General features: G+C 41.2%; 1 protein-coding gene across 4 annotated transcripts in view; it reads left to right on the forward strand.

The window, feature by feature from the left end:
• LOC132830240 (ras-related protein Rab-34-like) overlaps positions 1–18,006 on the forward strand; it is a 59,378-nt gene extending 41,372 nt beyond the window's left edge. For all 4 annotated transcript variants that reach the window (XM_060847775.1, XM_060847774.1, XM_060847777.1 and 1 more), the window contains 5 exons: positions 2,251–2,302; positions 4,635–4,716; positions 8,004–8,094; positions 10,339–10,446; positions 13,766–18,006. In XM_060847775.1, coding sequence (XP_060703758.1) covers positions 2,251–2,302; positions 4,635–4,716; positions 8,004–8,094; positions 10,339–10,446; positions 13,766–13,833 — 401 coding nt within the window. In that variant the 3' untranslated portion in view covers positions 13,834–18,006. The remainder of the gene's footprint in view (positions 1–2,250; positions 2,303–4,634; positions 4,717–8,003; positions 8,095–10,338; positions 10,447–13,765) is intronic.
• The last annotated feature ends 3,847 nt before the right edge of the window (positions 18,007–21,853 follow it).

Below are 21,853 nucleotides of genomic sequence, written 5' to 3' on the forward strand. Positions count from 1 at the left end.
AAAGAATTCCTCACCTTGGGGGCTTGTTAGCTAAAGGCCTGGTCACCAGTGGTGGAGCAATTTAAAACCAGGGAGCATAGAACTGGAGGAATGCAGGTACCTGGGAGGATGGTGAGGCAAGAGGAGGTTACAGAAATAGGGAGGCTGAAGCCGTGGAGGGATTTGAAAGCAAGGATGAGAATCTTAAAACAAGGGCATTGTTCATCTCGGAAACAGGAGAGCGAGCACTGAGGGAGATTGGATTTCTTTCCACATGGACTGAGCCCTTGATATTCTCTGATCTAATTTGACCAGTATCAATGGTCCTGAGCCCTTCTCAAAAGCTGTACTGCTAACGTGCCTGATATCAGCAACCCCCTTGTACCAAACTATAAAAATTGTTCTAAGCTCCTGCATTAAAGTGCTTTGAGACCTCTGTTGGTAACGAACGTGCTGTAATATCGGTGCAAAGCGTGGTGCAGTACAACTGTAGTGATTGCACGAATTATTTGCCTGAATTCTTCATGAAAACAAGACATACAGCACCATCCTGTGGTCAGGAACAGATTTACAGTCATGTGTCAAGTATCAAGCTCAAGTGATTGTGATGCCAGAGGATCATTTTGGGGCGAGTTAAATGCCATACCACATGGACACCCTGCTGCTGAGTTTGAAGGTGAGAAGACATGTACAATGGAATATGTGGCTAACCCACCACCTTCCTGCCAAGCCTGGAGCTATTTCTCATATTATAGCGGGCGAGTAAAGCTTCAGCCAGCCTGTCTGTCCCTAGACCAGTGGAGACCTGTGAGTTCCCAGTTAAAGGCTATGTCAGGGTCTCTCTGTCACCATAATACGGTGGGCAGGGGAAGGTGGAAGGTAGGTAGACATCTCTTCACTTCAGTGTGAAAGGTGTTAAGGAAGTGGGTACCTCCATGAAGTGTCCCCTCACACTTTGGGTGCAAATTCCTTCCCACCAAAAGCAACCCCTCCATGTTATCACCGCAGTGCAGCCTTTTCCACCAGGGTGAGACGTCATAGTGGTGACCTTAACGCTACCTCTAGTAAAACTCCGTCCTCTACGTCAGGAGATAAGTTGATGCTGCTCTTGCTGATGGGTTGAGGTTACAAAGTTTCAGTTGCTGTCTGTCCATTAGAGCAGTGAAGTGGTAAGTGGATTAAGTTAAAACTTTTCCAGTTGTTATCTGGGCTTAAGCTGGGACTGAGGTTAGGGATTTTCTGTTTGTACATATATGCATGTATTCTCTAGTAATAAAGCAGCACATAATTGTTCTGTTGTACATCACATCACTTCCAGAAGGAGGGGCAAGGGTCTATTGCAATTTGAAAGTTCCCAGTTGTTTGTTCTATAATTAGAAAGTACCATGCAGGGACTCTCCAGATGTGACAAAGAAGCATCATCATTGGAGGTTTGTCTCTACTGAAAATAATAAGTGGGAACCTGACAGATCTCCAGCTGGAAGAACTAGAGAAATAAGCCTGAACTAATTTTCTCCGGTAGTGGTGGGGATGTTCACTTGAAGTAATGAAGAGAAAAACAGGAGTTGTGTACAATGTCAGGGCAATTCACTGTGAACCTAATATCAGGAACGGTATTATAACAGCAGGGCAATCCATTGTGGCACAGTGTTTGGTTGGCACAGTGGCTTAATGGTTAGCACTGCTACCTCATAGCTCCAGGGACTCTAGTTCGATTCCAGCCTTGGACAACTGTCTGTGTGGTGTTTACAAATTCTCCCGTCGTCTGTATGGGTTTTCTCTGGGTGCTCCGGTTTCCTTCCACAATCCAAAGATGTGTAGGTTCAGTGGAATGGCCATGGGAAATTGCCCCATAGTATCTGGGGATGTGTAAGTTATGTGGGTTAGCTATAGTAAGAACCCCATGTGGGTCTGGGTGGAATACTCTTCAGGGGATTGATGCAGACTCAATGGGCCGAACTGGGATTTTCTTTTTCTCGGAGCCTAATTCTCGCCATACTGTGGAAGACTGGTGATATCTCTAAAACCCAATTCTAGAATATTGTTTTAACAAGAACTTACCTCATCACAGGTCAGTTTTACTAATCAGTGAATCAGTGGGTGACGTGAGAAAGCCTTATGCTTAAAACAGAAATTAAAATATTTACAAATTAGTAAGATAACTTTTTTCAAACCTCATCTGGGGCTTTGAATGATTTTCTTTGATATTTTGTTGACCATACTTCGCTAATTTTACATAAAAATAATAATTGAATGCAATCTCTTTTTCAGCAATAATAATTGTGTTTGATGTCAATGACATAGCATCATTGGATCATGTAAAGTAAGTAACAAAATGAAGTCTATGCTTTATCTTTGAATTCACAGAGATATCTTCAAACACTCCATGCTTATCTTCCAAAAAAATCTATTATCTTTTCTTTCATACCTGGATTTGTGATGATCACGGCTCAGTCTGGTGTGCTTACTTAATGGTGTCAAGGAAGACATTGTGGGTTTCTCATCCTATACCAGACTAGCAGGCTGGTACAATGCACCAGAAGCTCAGGTCTCCTCCAGAAGAAGGGAGGAAAGTATTAACTGTATTAGATATCAACCCTCTTTAAAATTTGCTAGTCCTTTGGACCATCCTGGACTTGCACAAGCTCTTCCATTATTGCATGTCCTGATTTTTCAACCGAATAGGAGTTTCTCCTCAAAGAAAAGGGACAATGATAATTACTAAAGTGGGGAAAAGAAGGAAAGAGTAAATAAGTCATCTTCACATAATTAATAAGGGATTATGCACACAATAATCAAGTCCTCTCCTGCTCTCAACTTTGTTTCAAAGGTGACAGCTGTACTAAAGGTATTTGAGCCGTCAGGACTTTATTTTTATGCAGCTGATTACTAGATTTATCCATTTTTGGGCTCATGAAAGGGAACAGCTTGGCTCCGATGGACGGTAGGTTAAACCAAGGGAAGATTCTGTCTCACAAGCCATACCTCGAGCATAAATCTGCTGTTTATTTGTTCACAAGTCAAGACTTGTACTGCAAATTGCAGTGTAGGTAATTTACAAACCTGGTTTTCTTCCACCCAGAACATGTCTTATTCTTTCATGAGGTTTGGGACTGTGTGGCTAATCCAAAATATGTTGCCCACCCCTGATGTCCTAGAGAAGGTGGTGGTGAGCCACCTCCTGAAACTGTTTCAGTTCATGTGATACAGGGACACCCACAGTCCTGTCAGCACCTGTCCTGGCAACAAGGTAGGGGGTGGCGATATAGTTCCAAGTCAGATGTGTGGTTTGCAGGGAATGGTGTTCTCACGGTACGTGCGACTCTGTACCTGCTGCCCTGTCCTTCCAGGTGGAAGAGCTCACAGGTTTGCAAGGTGCATTGGTGAAAGGCTACATGTATCATGTATATTCAGTTCAGTAAATGGCAAAGAACTGTTGTCTTGATTTAAACTAATCTCTAGGCTTCTCTTACATTGTGAATGAGGGCATTAAAAATGCAGATAGGAGCAAAAAGCACTGAGCACTACACCATACTTTTTTTTCACTCACGCTTGGGGTGTGAGCACTACTGGCAATGTCCGTATTTATAGTACACTTCTAATTACCCTTGAACCGAGTGGCTTACTAGGCCCTTTTAGAGGGCATCAGACAGTCTGCTGCATTGGGTCTGGAGTCACATTTGGTGGACTGAGCAAACAGAGCAGATTTCCTCCCTGAAGGGCATTAGTGAACTTAGACATCAGTGGATTTTTGCAATTGTTCAGTAATTTCATAGGCATTATTAATAATATTTAATCCAGTTTTTTTATCAATTGCATTTAACTTTCTTCAACAGCCTTGTTAGGATTTGAATTCTAAACTTTCACCTACAAATCAAGTAACATTGCTGCTATGCTACTGATCCCAGCTCTGATGCCGAGCAGCCATTTGTGGACATATACATATGTTGGATAAGTGCATCCACAAAGTGTATCTGGACATTATGCTGAGGCTGTCTTGAAGACAGATGTCCAGTGTTCTCCTTATGGCAGTAGGTGGGCGTGCGATTTTTATTTTGTGTTTAGGCCTGTGCAAATGCAAGTGAAGCATAACCATGCCCAAGTGGAAGAGGAGACCCTAGGGTTTAGCTACATGCACCTCCATCTGCAACGTGCAATACTGATGGTAACCACCAACACTTGTACTTAAGTGACCCTTAGATAAGGGTGTTGTCTGTAATCTGATGTGCATCGCCATGAGTGATCCAGTCTCCTGGAGATGTACCCTCAGCAATATTTGTACTGAGTACAGGTACTGTAGGTTGACTGTTGGATTCCAAATCCCTAGTTTTGAATCTTAAGCTACTGGGAGTGGAACAATTTAACTGTGTGGCAATAGACCTGTAACTGTCGCATTCAACGTCACATCTTTTCATTTCATAATCATTCTCTGCTCCTTGATACTTCTTGAAATATTTAAATTGTTTTTGGCAGAATTTTGTTTAACATAGAAAAACACATAGAAATAAGTGATATAACATGATAACCAAATATTTTAGTGTATCAAATTAGCTTTTAGAATAAAAGGTCAAAATCAGCGATGGAGTGTGGTCATTTGCAGCTCTAACGTTGACACTCTTATCCTTATAACAATTGCTATCATGTTTTTTTTTCAGACAATGGTTAAGAGATGCTCTTAAAGAAAATGACCCTACATCTGTCCTATTGTTCTTAGTTGGGACAAAGAAAGACCTTAGCGTAAGTAGAAAATATCTCTATTTAATTATTTATTTCCTATACTGCAAACCTTAAATTAGATTAGATTCCCTACAGTGTGAAAACAGGCCCTTTGGCCCAACAAGTTCATACCGACCCTCTGAAGAGTTACCCACCCAGAACCCATTTCCCTAATGCGCCTAACACTATGGGCAATTTAGCATGGCCAATCCACATGACCTGCATGTCTTTGGACTGTGGGAGGAAACTGGAGCACACAGAGGAAACCCATGCAGACTCCACACAGACAGTCACCTGAGGCTGGAATCGAACCTGGCTCCCTGGTGCTGTGAGGCTGCAGTGCTAACCACTCAGCCACTGTGCCAGCCTATGAGGCACTCAGATCTTGTATGCTCTTAGAATGCAGGAACAGGAATGAGTCTTTCAGCTCCTTCCAGAGGAAGTGGTGGATGCAGGTAAGGCAACAATGTTTAAAAGACATTTGGATTAGTACATGAATAAGAAATGTTTGCAGGGATATGGGCCAAGCACAAGCAGGTGGGACTAGTTTAGTTTGGACTGAAGGGTGTGATTGTGTTCTGTATGACTCTATCACTCCTGTCTATCATTCTGAACATGGTTAAAAATTACACAACACCTTCAAAGGAGCAGCACTCTGAAAGCTAGTGCTTCCAAATAAACCTGTTGGGCTATAACCTGGTGTAGTGTGATTTTTAACTCTGTCTACCCCAGTCCAACACCAGCACCTCCGCATCATTCTGAACACGGCACTTCTGGGCCTCAACTTCATTTAACAACCTCTCAGCCACATTCTTTAATATCCGAACAGGACAACTGTTGGATGGCACGATGACTCAAGTGGTTAGCACTGCTGCCTCACAGCACCAGGAACCAGGGTTCAATTCCAGCATCGGGTGACTGTTTATGTGGAGTTTGCCTGCTCTCCCTGTGTCAGCGTGGGTTTCCTCTGGGTCCAAAGATGTGCAGGTGAGGTGAATTGGCCATGCTAAATTGCCCACAGTGTTTAGGGATGAGTAGGTAAGGTGCATTAGTTCGGCGTAAATGTTAGGAAATGGGTCGAGGTGGACTAGTCTCTGGAGGGTCGGTGTGGACTTGTTGGGCCAAATGGCTTGTCCCCACACTGTAGGGAATCTAATCAGATCAACTAACTACCAGTTAAAGCAAAGTATGGCGAATGCTGGAAATCTGAAACAAAAAATGCAAAGTCTGGTAGCAACTGTGCAGAAAGAAATAAGTTAATGTTTTAAGTTGAATTGATTCTGCTTTGGAGCCGAAAGAAATTCTGAAGCTGTCATATTCAATTCAAAGTTAAAAATCACGCAGCACCAGGTTATAGTCCAATAGGTTTAATTGGAAGCACACTAGCTTTCGGAGCGAAGCTCCTTCATCAGGTGATAGTGGAGGGCTCGATCGTAACACAGAATTTATAGCAAAAATTTGCAGTGTGATGTAACTGAAATTATACATTGAAAAATTGATTTTCTGTTAAGCCTTCCATCTGTTAGAATACAGTGATAGTTTCACTTCTTTCATGTGTAAATCACAAAACCTTTTTTTAAGATTTGGAGATGCCAGTGTTGGACTGGGGTGTACTTTTTTTTAAAGTTGCATTCTCAGGTTAGCTGTTAACAATGGTGATAGCTAGACAATATGTTGAAGGTGTTAGTCCCCTGCGTTCTCTGTCTATGACATGATGTTTAGATTGATTCTAATCTAAAAAGTGACTTAACAGAGTTTTACATAAATTCATGCAGTTTTTGAGCTCAGAGTTCTACATGAATGTATGCAGTTTTTAAGCAAAGTGCAACGTAACTCTGCAAGTACAAATTCACCCCACAGAATATATGTGTGCATGTGGGTCTTTGTGTGTGTGTGTGTGTGTGTGTGTGTGTGTGTGTCTGGGGTGGGGGTTGTGAGTGTGAGAATGTGTGTGTGTGTGTGTGTATGTGTAGTGAGTGCAGAGTGTCTTAAGTCTGTGAGGGGGTGCATGTGGGAGTGTGTGTGTGTCTATAAGGGTGTGTGTGGGTGTCTGCGCGTCTATATGTACCTGTGTTTGTGTGTATGTGAGAGGGTGTGTGTGTGTAGGAATATGTGTGTGTGTGTGTGTGTGTGTGTGTGTGTGTGTGTAGTGCAATGGTGATCACCTGTAATGTGACATGAACCCAAGGTCCTGGTTGAGGCCCTCCCTATGGGTACTGAACTTAGCTATCAGCCTCTGCTCGGCCATTTTCCACATATTCAACTCAAAATATTGACCCTGCTCGAAACGTCGAATTCTCTATTCCTGAGATGCTGCCTGGCCTGCTGTGCTTTGACCAGCAACACATTTGCACCTGTTTCTCTGCCCATCTTTGCCTGACCTACTGAGGTTTTCCAGTACTTTCTGTTTTTAACTTCAAATGTCTATCAATCTCAGCATTGCAAACTGAAACGAAGAGAATTGCACATTTCCACTGCTCAATGGTGTGGCTCTGTTACCTTCTTTTGTCTTAAAAAAAGGTTTCTTCCAGTTTTGGAAGTGCAGTTATTTCCACTACCTTACTTTTATGATTACTGGCCATCTTATCCTGCCTTACTTATTCATTGTAATGTATAGGGTTTGACTTCAGGAGTGTATTACGTGTGGAGGAGCAGGATTACTCTGTTCGACCTCAGGAGGAAATGTGGAAATCCCCTGCCCCAGGAACACCTCCTTCCACACTACCTACATACACACACAAGCACACAAACTGGATTTTCTCCATGGTTAGTTATCTGAATTTGGGAAGCATTCCTGTGGTTCTTTAGAAGTTATATCTGTATGAATTTCACAGCTGTGCAAACTGCTTGGCATAGACTTTCCGGCCAATCGATTGGGAAGTCGGGAAGGGGTATGTAGGCCTATGCCTAGGATTGTCCAAAGCCTCCCAATTGTTCTGACTACTCAATGTGCCATATTCCACCCTGAGAGATAAAATTGACCCCCTTTAATGCTGCAAATGTGTTGCTGGTCAAAGCACAGCAGGCCAGGCAGCATCTCAGGAATAGAGAATTCGACGTTTCGAGCATAAGCCCTTCCTGATGAAGGGCTTATGCTCGAAACGTCGAATTCTCTATTCCTGAGATGCTGCCTGGCCTGCTGTGCTTTGACCAGCAACACATTTGCAGCTGTGATCTCCAGCATCTGCAGACCTCATTTTTTACCCCTTTAATGCTGACTACACTCGCCAGAAATCCTGCAGTGGAATGAATTTAAACATATTTTGCTCAAACTGCTTAAACAATATGTCATTCCTTGTTCTTTACAGTCAGCTGCCCAGTATAATTTGATAGAGAAAGATGCCATCAAAATTGCCAAGGAAATAAAAGCTGAATATTGGGCAGTGTCCTCTCTCACAGGTGAGTATAAAGTGAATTTAGCTTCGCCTCATGTTGAGAAAAGCATAGACCCGTTGTATATAATTTCAGATATTATTAATCTAAAGTATTAGTTAATTACTGAGTGAAGCGATTGCACAGCTCAAGCTTGGACCATTCTCTGTTTTTCAACAAGCTGGGGTCATTTTAACTTCTGTGGTATTGTGAGCGGGTGGTAACGGTACACACAATCACCTTCAGTGTCTCTGTTCGCCTTTCAAGACTGCGTCCTTACTTTCACATTGTTTAAAAATGCGATTGTGGCTATTTTAAGACTGACCAAATCTCTTGAATTGACTAGATGTTTTGTCTGGGGCACTAAAGCTGATGGAGTTGAGACCTGCACAGTTTTACATTCTAACATTTTAATGTTATAGGGTTACTATTGCAAGATGCAATGAGATCAAGTGATGACTAAAATTGAGGGAAAGTCATTCCAAATATCTTGTATGTACACTTGGCAGATGTGCTAGTGTTTGCATGTGCACTTCTGTGCAACATTTGTGTTTGGGCAAAAACATCTTTTGTCTAGAAACAGTGCATATTAGTGACAAATTTGAAATGCCCTGGTCTTTTGCCTCAGTCCCTCACATCTCTTAATGTTCCCTCCCTCCTCCTCTTCCATCATCTGTGACAGGACCTTCATGTAATGATTCCTGCACCTGGGATATTTATCCATCCTTTCCCTAGATCTCTCCTGGGCTTTAAATGCCTATGCAGAACAATAGTATTGAACAGGTCATTTTGTTATAACACATGTTCCATTAGCACAAATTTGCTTTAACATGATTGATGAATTGTGGACACTGTTTCTAAAGCGTAGACTTTTAAAATGTGTGTTGGCTGTAATGCAATAATAACATTGTCAACACTTTAAGCGCTTTTTCTAAAACACCATTTTTCTATAATGTGGGGTTGCACAAGAACACAACCATCACATTATAGAATATCTACCTGTTTTATGTATCCTGACCTTTTGTTCAGTGGACAAATTGCACCTGCACCCCACACTCACCACATCACCTTACAGGTCGTTTGGCATTTTCTTACGGTTAACGTGTTTGCTGAGAATTTGCTGAATCGACCTTCCCCAGTTGGCCATTGCAACTTCTGTGGAAGTTCAACTTCTGTGGAAACTGTGGATGAACCATTTAAATGAGCTTTCCACCGGTTACAGTGTTCTGTCAGGAGAAGCCACTGAGCAATTTACTGGTGATTATGTGCATTCTTATTGGAGGGGCCTAACCCAAGTTACTGGCTGAACAATGCCAACAGGTGGTGCTCTTGAACCAATGTTCAACGCTACTTAATTCTAGTCAGATGCCAAAATTCCAATAGACTCAATCTCTGAAATAGATCATACCAAAAAGCTGAAAGCAAGCAGTTTATTTTATCAGAACATATATTATTAGCCTGCCAAAACTGAATGAGATAAATGTAATATTTATGGATTTCCTCACAAAGTGCAGCCAATTGATTCAACAATCTGTGACTAATTTGTGGGTTTTACAAAATTAAAATTGTGTATCCTTTTTATTTCCATGTTACTCACTCTAACAAAGTTAATATTTAAAATGTAACCAATGAACGGGAGTATATTTTGATATGCACTTTAGACGCAATGTATTATGGTTAAGACGTTGAGTCATTTAGTTAAGTTGGACAGATGGCTGGTTTGCGATGCAGAGTGATGCTGACAACATGGGTTCCATTCCCGCACCAGCTGAGATTTACTGTGAAGGTGCCACCTTCTCAACCTCGCCCCTTGCCTGAGGCCTGGTGACCCTCAAGTTCAACTCACCATTGGCTATTTCTCTCTAATGAGGGAGTGAGACTTTGGTTCCATTCTATTGGTGACAGTTATATTACTCGGGTATTTTCATTTTCTGTCATCTGCACAGGCTTCCTGGATTATGCATTGTTCCTTTACCAGGCAGTTTCCAAAGAAACTATAAGTATATGTATTAAATGTACTGTGAGAAACTAGGGGAATTTGGTCTTCTCCTTCTCTCCTGGTTTAAGGGTCAAGTAGTTAAACTTCTTTATTTGGCAGTTCTCCACTGTGCTTGCATATGTGCACCACTATATCATTGTGTTGACATGCTGCTATGTCTTTGCATTGCTGTGTTTGGAAGCAAGTCATGATTCTGTACAACACACTGTACCAGTAAAATGTATCATAGCACTTCAACTGAATGCTAATATGTTGCTCTTCATTAACATTAGGAGAGAATGTAAATGAGTTCTTCTTCAGGGTTGCATCATTGACCTTTGAAGCTAATGTACTGGCTGAGCTAGAAAAGACTGGCCCCAGGAAAATCGGGGATGTTGTTCGTAAGTATAACTGTTAATAAAGTACAATATCTTTCCCACTCTGTAGTAACTATTCAGCTTGTCAAAGTTGTAATGGCAACAGTAGTGATAAACCATCCCACTGGGGATATAGAAAAGTGGTTTGAAATATACATTTTAAAAGATGAGATTTCTTCCGAAACAGTGAGATGTCAAACTTTCCAAAATCAAATAAAGTCAGTTGTCAGGTTCATGAAAAATACACAGGCAGGAGGCTGGAAGAACACACCAAGCCAGGCAGCATCAGGAGGTGGAGAAGTCAAATTTCGGTGTAACCCTTCTTCAGTCAATTTCATGGGGGCTTTATGCACCTCCAAACAGATCCTGATGCTTAACAACAGGCCCCTGAACTACCCTGTCAACTGAAAAAGTGTATTAGCTACTGACAGTAGAAAAAACGAAAACATAGAGAAAACTATTTAAAATATCTGTCAAGATGGGTGTGGAAGTATTTCCCAACATGCTTCAGTGAGGAGTCATTCCCAGCTTCCTAGCCTGACACTTCACTGCTGTGACAAAAATGATAAATGATGCACTATCATCTTCCATTGTCTGGTTTTAACACTGGACTTTCAAAATGGTTTCGGAAGGGAAAGAATCACTGCCTTAAACATGACCACAATAAACACTTGAGCCAAGCTTTATGAAACTGTCAGTAAACAAGAACCAGTCAGAAGTGAAATTAATATTTTTATCAAAAGAGGCTGATACCAGGCAGGCTTGAAGAAAGTTGTATTTCCTGTTTGATTTACACCTTTATTATAAGTGTCACATACTGGTGATGAAAGACCATTGCTTACAAATGTACAGCTTGAAGACAATGAACCCAGATTTGGGATTACATTGATAAGATATATCTCAGGGATTTATTTTCAGCAGAGCAGAGGAGATGAATTTGTACCAGAACTGGAGAACTCTCTCTCTCTCTGTCCCTCTCTCTGTCTCTCTTTCTTTCTTTCATTTCTTACTTTCTCTCTCATCTCTCTCAGGAAGGACAAAACTCAGTAAATTGGAGAAATATTTACAGCTGATCCAACACAACACTGATCAACTGTGGTCTCAGGTTAAAGCTCACACCTGCAGGACACTCCAGGAATACTAAAATATTGCATTTTATAAAAATTATCCTTTTCAATAGAAACTGTTCCTGTTTTATCTCTGTGTGTATGTGTGTGTGTGTGTGTAGGGGGGAGGGGTGTGGTGGGGTGGAGGTTGGGGGGGGGTAGTCTGTCTCACCAGACTTCGAAAGTAATGCATCTGCTCCTCCCATCTTTGATTCTCTTCCTTTCAAGCTTGACATTTGTAGTCCCCTTTAAATTGAAGGCTGTTCAGTTTCTTGGGTTCCATTTATGGAGAATGTCTTTGTTAAGTGGGTGATTGCTTCTCTGCAGTTACTTGAGTGTCCGAAACAGGCAGCTCCTTCCTTGCAGTATCTTGATTCATTGGACATTAGTTGTCTCTTCTCAACAGTAGCTTTTATGAAGTTATAATACACCAAATCTTTGATCAGCCAATTCTTATTCCCAATCTGCCTGTAGATTTGTGCTGAAGCATGTAAACTTTTACTTTGAATTGTTGATTGGTTTTCACTGCCTCAGTCTTCAGCAGTAGTTGCAGTATTTGTGCAACCAAACATGTTCCCTTCCTCAAGTCTACTGTTTGAGGTTTGCTTCTTGGATGATCTCTGTCACTGTATTAATGACTCTTACCAGAATAATAAGGAAGTCATACATTCTGCTTGAACTTGCCCCTGGTATTAGGGGCAAAATACTGACTTGGATTGAAAATTGATTGGCTGACAGGCAACAAAGAGTAGTGATAAATGGCTCCCTTTCGGAATGGCAGGCAGTGACCAGTGGGATACCACAGGGATCAGTGCTGGGACCGCAGCTTTTTACAATGTACATTAATGATATAGATGAAGGTATGAAAAGTAATATTAGCAAATTTGCTGATGACACAAAGCTGGGTGGCAGGGTGAAATGTGAGGAGGATGTTAGGAGAATACAGGGTGACCTGGACAGGCTAGGTGAGTGGACGGATGCATGGCAGATGCAGTTTAATGTGGATAAATGTGTGGTTATCCACTTTGGTGGCAAGAACAGGAAGGCAGATTACTACTTAAATGGAGTCAAGTTAGGTAAAGGGGCAGTACAATGAGATCTAGGTGTTCTTGTACTTCAGTCAATGAAAGGAGCATGCAGGTACAGCAGGCAGTGAAGAAAGCTAATAGCAAGCTGGCCTTCATAACAAGAGGAATTGAGTATAGAAGCAAAGAGGTTCTTCTGCAGCTGTACAGGGCCCTGGTGAGACCGCACTTGGAATATTGTGTGCAGTTCTGGTCTCCAAATTTGAGGGAAAACATTCTGGCTATTGAGGGAGTGCAGCGTAAGTTAACGAGGTCAATTCCCGGAATGGCGGGACTATCTTATGCTGAAAGATTAGAGCGACTGGGCTTGCATATCCTTGAGTTTAGAAGGCTGAGAGGGGATCTGATTGAGACGTATAAGATTATTAAAGGATTGGACACTCTGGAGGTAGGAAGCATGTTTCCGCTGATGGGTGAGTCCCGGACCAGAGGACATAGTTTAAAAATATGGGGTAGGCCACTTAGAAAAGAGGTGGGGAGAAACTTCGTCACCCAGAAGGCTGTGGAGGCCTAGTCTCTGGATACTTTCAAGAAAGAGTTGGATAGAGCTCTTAAGGATAGTGGAATCAAGGGTTATGGGGATAAGGCGGGAACAGCTTACTGATTGTGGATGATCAGCCATGATCATAATGAATGGTGGTGCTGGCTCGAAGGGCAGAATGGCCTACTCCTGCACCTATTGTCTCCAGAGTCACTTCAGCATCTAATGTCAGATTGGAATCTGTCACAACTACTTGTTCACCAAGTTGTGTCACACTCCAAGTTACATCCATTTCATCTTCATCAGTTGGCACTAGAAGTGTATGCTGTTGATTGGGTAACTTTGTTGCTCTTTTCATTGGGGCCCTATGTATGAAGATTACAAGTGACATCCCAGCTGAAGCAAACCAGGACACCAAGAAGATAGCAACCAAAATGCCAGGGTAAATGTGCTGCCAACTAACTTAATAACATTTCCATGCCTAGTGACGTTGCTTAAAATAGACCTCGGTGTCATTAGTTGAGTAGGAAAAATTGAATCAAGGTACAGGAGAGGATAGGTTTTAAAGTTGTGCATGTTTGTTCTGAATTTATTTTTGTTATGAAGTATCATCAGCTAGAATGTACAGTCTTGTCTGTCTACCTTTTTAACAATACTTTCTTTCTCCACAGGTATCAACAACAATGACACAAACCTCTTTAAAAATGCAAAGAAATCCAAGCCTAATTGCTGTCAATGACAGAGAGCACACTGCCAGTCTAACAGGTTACCTGTATGTTGCACTGTATTCATTTTTAACCAAAGTTTTCTCACGCCAACAAAATGTCACCAGCCACTTCCCAATTGCCTTTATAATGCAAATCAATGTTAGGAGATGAAAGAATAATGCCATTCAGGAGAAATGTCCAGCAAGGAACCCTGTCCATTTGAAAATATTGCTGTCAAGCCTTTGCCACATATGTCAATCCTGCAACATGTCATAATCATCAGTGGAAATAAAAAGTAACACTCCCATGAACTGCAGCTCACTTGAATGGTCAGTTGCATTGAACTCTGTTATAACCAGGAAGAAAACCATTGTTGGAGATTTTGTGCCTTGCACTGCTGACTTAGACCTAAAAATATCACTTCTCCAGGACAAACATAAAAAGCAAAGGTCTGGGATGGAAAACACAACAAGGTACCCACTAAACTTCCTCTTGGGGAGTTTTCCTCGTTTTATATACAGTGCAAAACAAGAGGTGGAAAACTAGGCTTTGAGTGTCACAGATTCTTAAATGAGCTCATTCAATTGACATCCATTTACAACATTAGAGAGAAATTGGATTATCTCCCTTACATGTTGATTTTCCTGCATTTGTCTCAACTGAGTAATCCGTAGCCCCAAGTTCAGGACCTGGGAAAATACTGTTTTTGACAGTATGCAAAGACTCCACAAGGTTACACAAAGCAACACATATCACCAGTACTGTATACCCAATTGTACAGCTGAACCAAAGCTTTGTCATGTTTGTATGTACTCAGTGCTAATTGAAGAACTGCAGAGATGGAGTGTTCAAGTATTAAGAAGAGACATTGTTTGCATGTATTTCAACACCAGGATCATTAATCCTGCCAGCAATGCAAGTTTACATACAAATGTAATTATTGTGTCTATAATTTTGAAATGACTCAGCTGCATCATTATCAACATAAAATGCAAGGTATTTCCTTCCTCTGTCCTAAGTTCTATCCTTTTATGACACCTGACTTGCAGATTCAGTCCAAGTTTTAAATTATAAAGGGAACCAGATAGTGACACCGCTGTTTGCTGGTTTCCAGTGGACAAAAGGAATAGTTAACCTGTGCCAGCAACCAGAGGACACTTAGTTACACAGGTAGAGACCAACATTATGGGTCACTGCCCCTTGACAAAGCCCCAGGAATTTTTGGACTCTTCCAAAGCAGGCCCAGATGCAAAGGCATTCTGACCCTTCCAACATATTTTCTTGCTCCCGTTAGAACCAGATATCCATCAGAGATGTCCTGATGAAAAAGTCCTTAAGACTTTGCGAGCAGTTGCCTTTCAATTGCAAAATCAGAGAAGATGGGTGTAACCTTTAGACAAGACCCAATCCTTCTCGGGGAAATCTAGTCAGGTAGCAGTGGGAGCTTTTTGGTTAATCTTTTCAGGCTCTGTAGCAGAGTGAGCTGATGTGACCAATTGGTTCACTTGACTTGTCCTATCAAGTAATGATGTTCTGAAACATAAACCAATGCACTTCACTAGATACCCTGCTGTGTTCATCCACCACCCAGGCAGAGGTTCCTAGAAACTTGCTGCTAATACAGCAATAAGCCATTGATCTCCTCAAACCAGTAAGTCACTCACTTAGATCAAGGCTCATCCGTGGCTTCATTGCCAACCAATGCTCTTTCACCTTTAACACTGTCACCTAACCAAACCAAAATTCTGTTGACCAGATATAGGAAAATTTACAGCAACGATTGAAGCCATTTAGTGTATTGTGTCTGTGCCAGCTCAGGAATGACTATTCAAACTCTCCAACTCAGTTCTTATCATGCTGCCAATTACTTATCAAACTTTTTACTAAGGGATATTCATCCTTCACATTCACTCTGTCCAGTCCCTCATAATTTTGTACATCTCAATTAAATCTCCCACCAGCCTCCTCTGTTCCACAGAAAAGAACTCTAGCCTATCCATTTTTTCCGAATAGCTAAAATTCCTTATTCCTGACAACAGGCTGATCATTCACCCCTGTCCCTTTCAGTGTGATCCTGTTTAATACAATAAACAGAACTCTGTGTCGTACTCAGTGTTCCCCAATTAATTTTGTATACTCTCAAGAAGCTTGCTACCATCCAGGAAAAAGCAGCTTGCCTGTTTGGCATTCCATCTACCACCTTATATACTCAGTCCTACCACTCTGATGTGCATTAGCTATGGTGTGTACTGTCCAGTTGATGGATGACAGCAATCCTTCAAGGCTCATTTGACAGCAACTTCCAAACGTGTAACCTCTGCCATCTACAAGGACAAGCTGATACACGTGAACACCATCAACTAGAAGCTCCCTACCAACCATACACCATCCTGATTTAGAAGTACAACAGCGATCCTTCACACTTTCTGGACCAACATCCTGGTACCCTCTCCCTGACAGCATTGCAAGTGAGTGTACCTCCACCACTTGGACTGAAGAGGTTCAAGAAAGTGCATCACTGCCATCTTCTCAAGGGGACCGGGGATGGACAATAACTGCTATCTTGCCAGTGATGCTTGATACTGCACTTAAAGAGTAAAGTGCTGACATAAACCAACCTCCCTTCTTTCACCTCATCTTCAAAAATGGAAAGTGGTATTTCAGCAAACAACTTGGTAACTTCTAAGGTTCTGAGTTTGACTAAATTTTAAACTTCTCCGTGCAATGTTGCAGCCTGACAATAGAAACTGTAGAGGTTACAATTTTTTTGAAGAGGATAAACAGAATAATTCATATTTATAAAAGGGATAAGTGCAATTGGTTGAGAATACTCCAATACAGTATTATTCTTTCTGTACAGGTCGTTTAAAGATAATCCAGTTTGACATGGCCTTATGATTTAATATACTAGTTCTGCAGCTTGCCAAATTATTTATCCCAAATTTGAGGACCAGAATTTAATGGAAGCTGCAGTGAGCCCAACCACAGGTAGAGAGCTGGTGATAATCTCCCTGTAACCATTTCAGGGACCCCCTCATCTCTGTCAGACTCGATTTAATATGAGTCAGGCATTTAACTAGTTGGTGATGGAGGCTTTGGAGTCTTTGGAGGTAATTTCCCATTTCTAATAGCTGCTTGCAATTAGAGGCCATCAGCTCTCTATTCCTGGCAATGCCAGTGGGAGTGTGGGACACTGCCAGTACTACAGTAGGACCCAAGAATAGCATCTTTTTGGAGCCCTGGAGGAAGGGTAAGTGAGGTGAGATAACTGGGATCAGTCAAAGAGGCCCTGATGAGGAGAAAGTTGTGAATCAGTGGGGTGCCACTTTAAAGGGTAGAAAGGGGACAGACATTGACAGACTGCTACTAGTGCGGCTTTCTGTCAGGTAAGTGAGAGCAAAATTCTCCGAACCAAGTTTTTTGAGGAGCTGCTCCTAGGTCTTTTCAAGGACACAGGATTGCTGATTCGTAGTGAAGATAAGGAACCTGGGTGTGTCATTTTACAGACTCCGATGGCAGAGTCTCACAACACCACAGCACACACCAAAAACCTGAACCCCATTCCTTTGCTGGTTGTGAACAAACATTTCCCTGCGGACAGGGACTAACTGAGCTTCCCTATTGTCAGCATCACTATCATTCTATGTACTGGTGGCAATGCAACATTGTTCAATGGTTTGCTTGTACATCAGGTTAACAATTTTGTTCCATTATACATTCTACATCCTTACTTCTTTGATTTGCAATGTAAGTTGAAACCCAAATAATCAAGAGAACCACAATTCACAAAGACTGTCACTTTTATTTCACTTTTTTTTTGAGATTATTGAGGCATATTTCTGCCTTTTTGGTTGTGAGTTATTTTGCAATACCCTGGTACCATAAAAGGTGCTATGTAGATGCCAGCATTTTATTTCTTTGTTTGTATTTTAACCCCTTTGCTATGTGACTGCTGCAATGATCTTTTCCCAAACAGCCAAGTTTTTGTGGCCTCCTAGCCAGTATTCCTTACTCATCCAAGTTAGTGGTCATGTTTGTCTGGATGATAGATACTTAAAAAGCCCTTTGTGAGATCTTAAATTCATTTGAATTTTTTGAAGTGAGAATAAGAAAGGGCTCTTCTATCTGACTTCTAGACAAACAGAGCAAGCTTTCTTGGATGATATATTGTGAAAATGTTAAAAGAAATTTAGTGGCGCTCAAACTTGCTTGATTTATAATAAAAGTTTATTCAAAATACATTTTAAATTAAATTCTGAAGAAAATACATCATGTATTTATACTTACCAACGAACTAACAAGACATTCTTATGATTGAATCAGTAGAACTCAAAACTTTTTACTTGTTGGATAGGGACAGATTTTAACTTTGGGGGTGAAGTGAGGATGAGGTTGGAAAACAGTTACCTTCCTGCAATCCTGTCTAACAAACCCTACTCGATTTTCCTTCTCATTGACTTCCTTGGATGAGAAAGACAATTAGATGAGTTGTATGATGGACAGTTTATCCCAACCTCCCCCACCTGCCCCTGCCAACAGTTAATATTTACAGTATAGCGGGTCATTCCTTGAAGCGGTCTCAACAACCTTTCTTTATAACATGCACATTTGCAAGGTCATTATAGGGTAAATTCTCCCTCCAGATTACATATAAATTTAGAGATTGAACATTTGGACAAACCTATTTTTTAATTTACATTTTTAAATCCAGTGATCAGTTGATTGCTCATTTCAGAAGATTAATGTATGGGAATGATAAGTGGCAAAGATATTGATAAGTCAGTTAACTAATTTTCAAAGTGCCACTGATAGAGAAATTTTGAAGTCATGTTATCTGACATCTGTAATGAATCCATTCAAAATGAGTTAAGGGCAATGGAGTTTCTTGCAAATTTATTGTATTCATCACTGAAATGCATCTTAGTGCAGTTTGTATTTGTTTGCTGTTGTGAGAGGAGTCAGCACTTGGGAATTGAATCCAACCATATGAAAACCCAAAGTTATTAACCCACTGTTGAGGTAAAGAGAGTGAAGGGGACAGTGATTATTTCTATGATGATCTTACACAGTAGTATGTGCAAGCCTTTTGACAGGAACACAATTGTTTTCTTAATCTTTGAGGTCACCAAGGTTGATGAATCTTTTCCTCTGTGTCTCCACTCATTTTGGTGATTATAATATTTCAGAAGTTGCAACTTTATGTTCAGATTTTTTTTTCCACTTTACAGTAGACTGGTACATGTTGCTCCAATAAAAATGTATTCACTGTTTCAGCAGTGAATCTACTTTCCAGCCTGAGGGCTGTATGACATGAGAACTTTGTAATAAGTTTAGAGGCAAATCTTGTAAAATGAGAAAAACATATGAGCTCCATTTCTGATCGGAGTGTGCTAAACATTATCCAGCAGCTGCAGGGTTAAGACCATAAGAAATAGGAACAGGAGCAGGCTGGTCGGTCCCTTGGAACTGCAACAACATTCAATAGGATCATCACTGATCTGACTTTCCTGACATCCATTTCCCTGCCCTATCCCCATAACCCTTGATTTCCAAAATGATTAAGAATCTATCTCAGCCTTAAACATACACAAGGACTCTACCCCCACAGCTCTCCACAGCAAGGAGTTTCAAAGAACCACCAGTCCTCTGAGAGAAGAAATTCCTCTTCATCTCAAGTCTTAAATTGGGGCCCCTTTACTCTGAGACTATGCCCCTCTGGTCATAGACTCTCACATGGGGAAACAACCCTTCAGCATTTACCCTGTCAAGTTGCTTAAATATGATATCACCGCCCATTCTTCTAAACTCCAGTGAGTATAGTGTCAACCTGTTTAACCTTTACTCATAAAGTAATTCCTCCTTATCAGGGATCATCTTAGTGAACATTCTCTGAGCTGCCTGCAATGAAATAATGTGCTTACCTAAGTAATGGTTCCAAAACTGCTCACAGTATGCCAAAACATCACATTGTACAATAAGACTTTTCCTACTGTTGTACTCCAGTCCCCTTGAAATACAGGCCATTAACCTTCCCGATTCGCTGCTGCACCTGTGTGAGACTTCAATTGTAAAGAGCAGTGCGGGATCTCAAATACTATCTTCATAAAACATTTCTTGCCTTGTTGGATGGAAGTACGGCTGGAGACTAATACAAAATGAAAAGAGACTCACTGTCTAGAGGGAGGGATTTTTAAAAAATGAATTAGTCGCTCTGGGTTGTTTTCCAGTGCTGCTGTGACACTGATTTATGCTGGTTTTCCTTCAGGGAATGTCACAAAATATAGACACATAGCACTGTTGTGGTTCTGTTCACCGAGCTCGGAATTTGTGTTGCAGACATTTCGTTCCCTGTCTAGGTGACATCCTCAGTGCTAGGGAGCCTCCTGTGAAGCGCTTCTGTGATCTTTCCTCCGGCATTTGTAGTGGTTTGAATCTGCCGCTTCCAGTTGTCAGTTCCAGCTGTCCGTTGCAGTGGCCGGTATATTGGGTCCAGATCGATGTGGTTATTGATTGAATCTGTGGATGAATGCCATGCCTCTAGGAATTCCCTGGCTGTTCTCTGTTTGGCTTGTCCTATAATAGTAGTGTTGTCCCAGTCTAATTCATGTTGCTTGTCATCTGCGTGTGTGGCTACTAAGGATAGCTGGTCGTGTCGTTTCGTGGATAATTTCGTTTCATTGGAGAAAAGAAGGTTTAGGGGAGATTTGATAGAGGTGTACAAGATGATTAGGGGTTTAGATAGGGTAGACACTGAGAACCTTTTTCTGTTAATGGAGTCAGCTGTTACTAGGGGACACAGCTTTAAATTAAGGGGTGGTAGGTATAGGACAGATGTTAGGGGTAGATTCTTTACTCAGCGGGTTGTGAGTTCATGGAATGCCCTGCCAGTAGCAGTGGTGAACTCTCCCTCTTTATGGTCATTTAAGCGGGCATTGGATAAGCATATGGAGGTTATTGGGCTAGTGTAGGTTAGGTAGACTTTGGTCGGCGCAACATCAAGGGCCGAAGGGCCTGTACTGCGCTGTATTTTTCTATGTTCTATGTTCTATGATAGTTGGAGATGAGTTTTCTAGATTTTGGAGAGAGCAATATATCTGCATTGAGGTGCTGGTCTCAATTATTATACATGACTAAAATGTAATGGTACTTATTACTTGAATATGCAACAAAACCTCTTGTTATCTAAGAACAGTGCTTCTCTTGTGGAAACTCAATGATAGCTTATCCTCTAGCATGAATTGCTAAATGAACCCAAGACAAAGAAAAGGGAGGGTTTTTGGCAGAGAATAACTTCAACCAACCCTTTCCTGGTACAACAAACTGGTAGAGATGGCAAATACCACAAGGCACCAGCAATTGTCATCTGGAAAATAGATCCTTTGGCACGCCTCATGATTGTATTTTATATCCTGAAACAGTTTGTGATTATTCAAATAGTGTATGATACCAATAAGCAGGATGCATTTTTCCTGGTAGAAGTAACAGAACCATAAGATGATTTCTGGTAAGCATGTTATCATGGTTAATGGCAATAAAACTAATTTTAACTTGAACATGGGAATAGATGTATCCATTCTTTCATATACATACATATAGTTAAAGGCTGTATTTCTCCAACTGAGGGTGCAGGAGGTATTAAGGTATTATGCCACATGCATATTACACTTCATTATAATTGAGGCGAATTCACTGATAAACTGCCTCTTCTACTCAGCGTTGTTGTTTATTAAACAGTGATATTTGTGTAGCTTTGGATATTCTTTATTCAGCAGTTGAAGAAATTTTAGTTAATGTATTATGTTGTGAATCAGTCTTCATTGAAGAAACTCCATCCCTGTGACCACAAGATGACATTGTGGGGATATCATTTTTAATTGAGAAGCTGGATGAAGCAGAAGAGAAGCACACCAATGATGAAGGGAATCACTCTCTCAGGAAAGAGTGGAAGAGAATTAAAAATGGCACTGTTGATTTATTGGAGGATGAGATCCTGAATTTTGCTTTTCTCCTTGAAAACAGTGTAGACAATGTGAACGTCCTGGTGTCTCTGCT

The sequence above is a fragment of the Hemiscyllium ocellatum genome, chromosome 31 (genome assembly GCF_020745735.1).
Source record: "Hemiscyllium ocellatum isolate sHemOce1 chromosome 31, sHemOce1.pat.X.cur, whole genome shotgun sequence".
Classification (NCBI taxonomy): Eukaryota; Metazoa; Chordata; class Chondrichthyes; order Orectolobiformes; family Hemiscylliidae; genus Hemiscyllium; species Hemiscyllium ocellatum.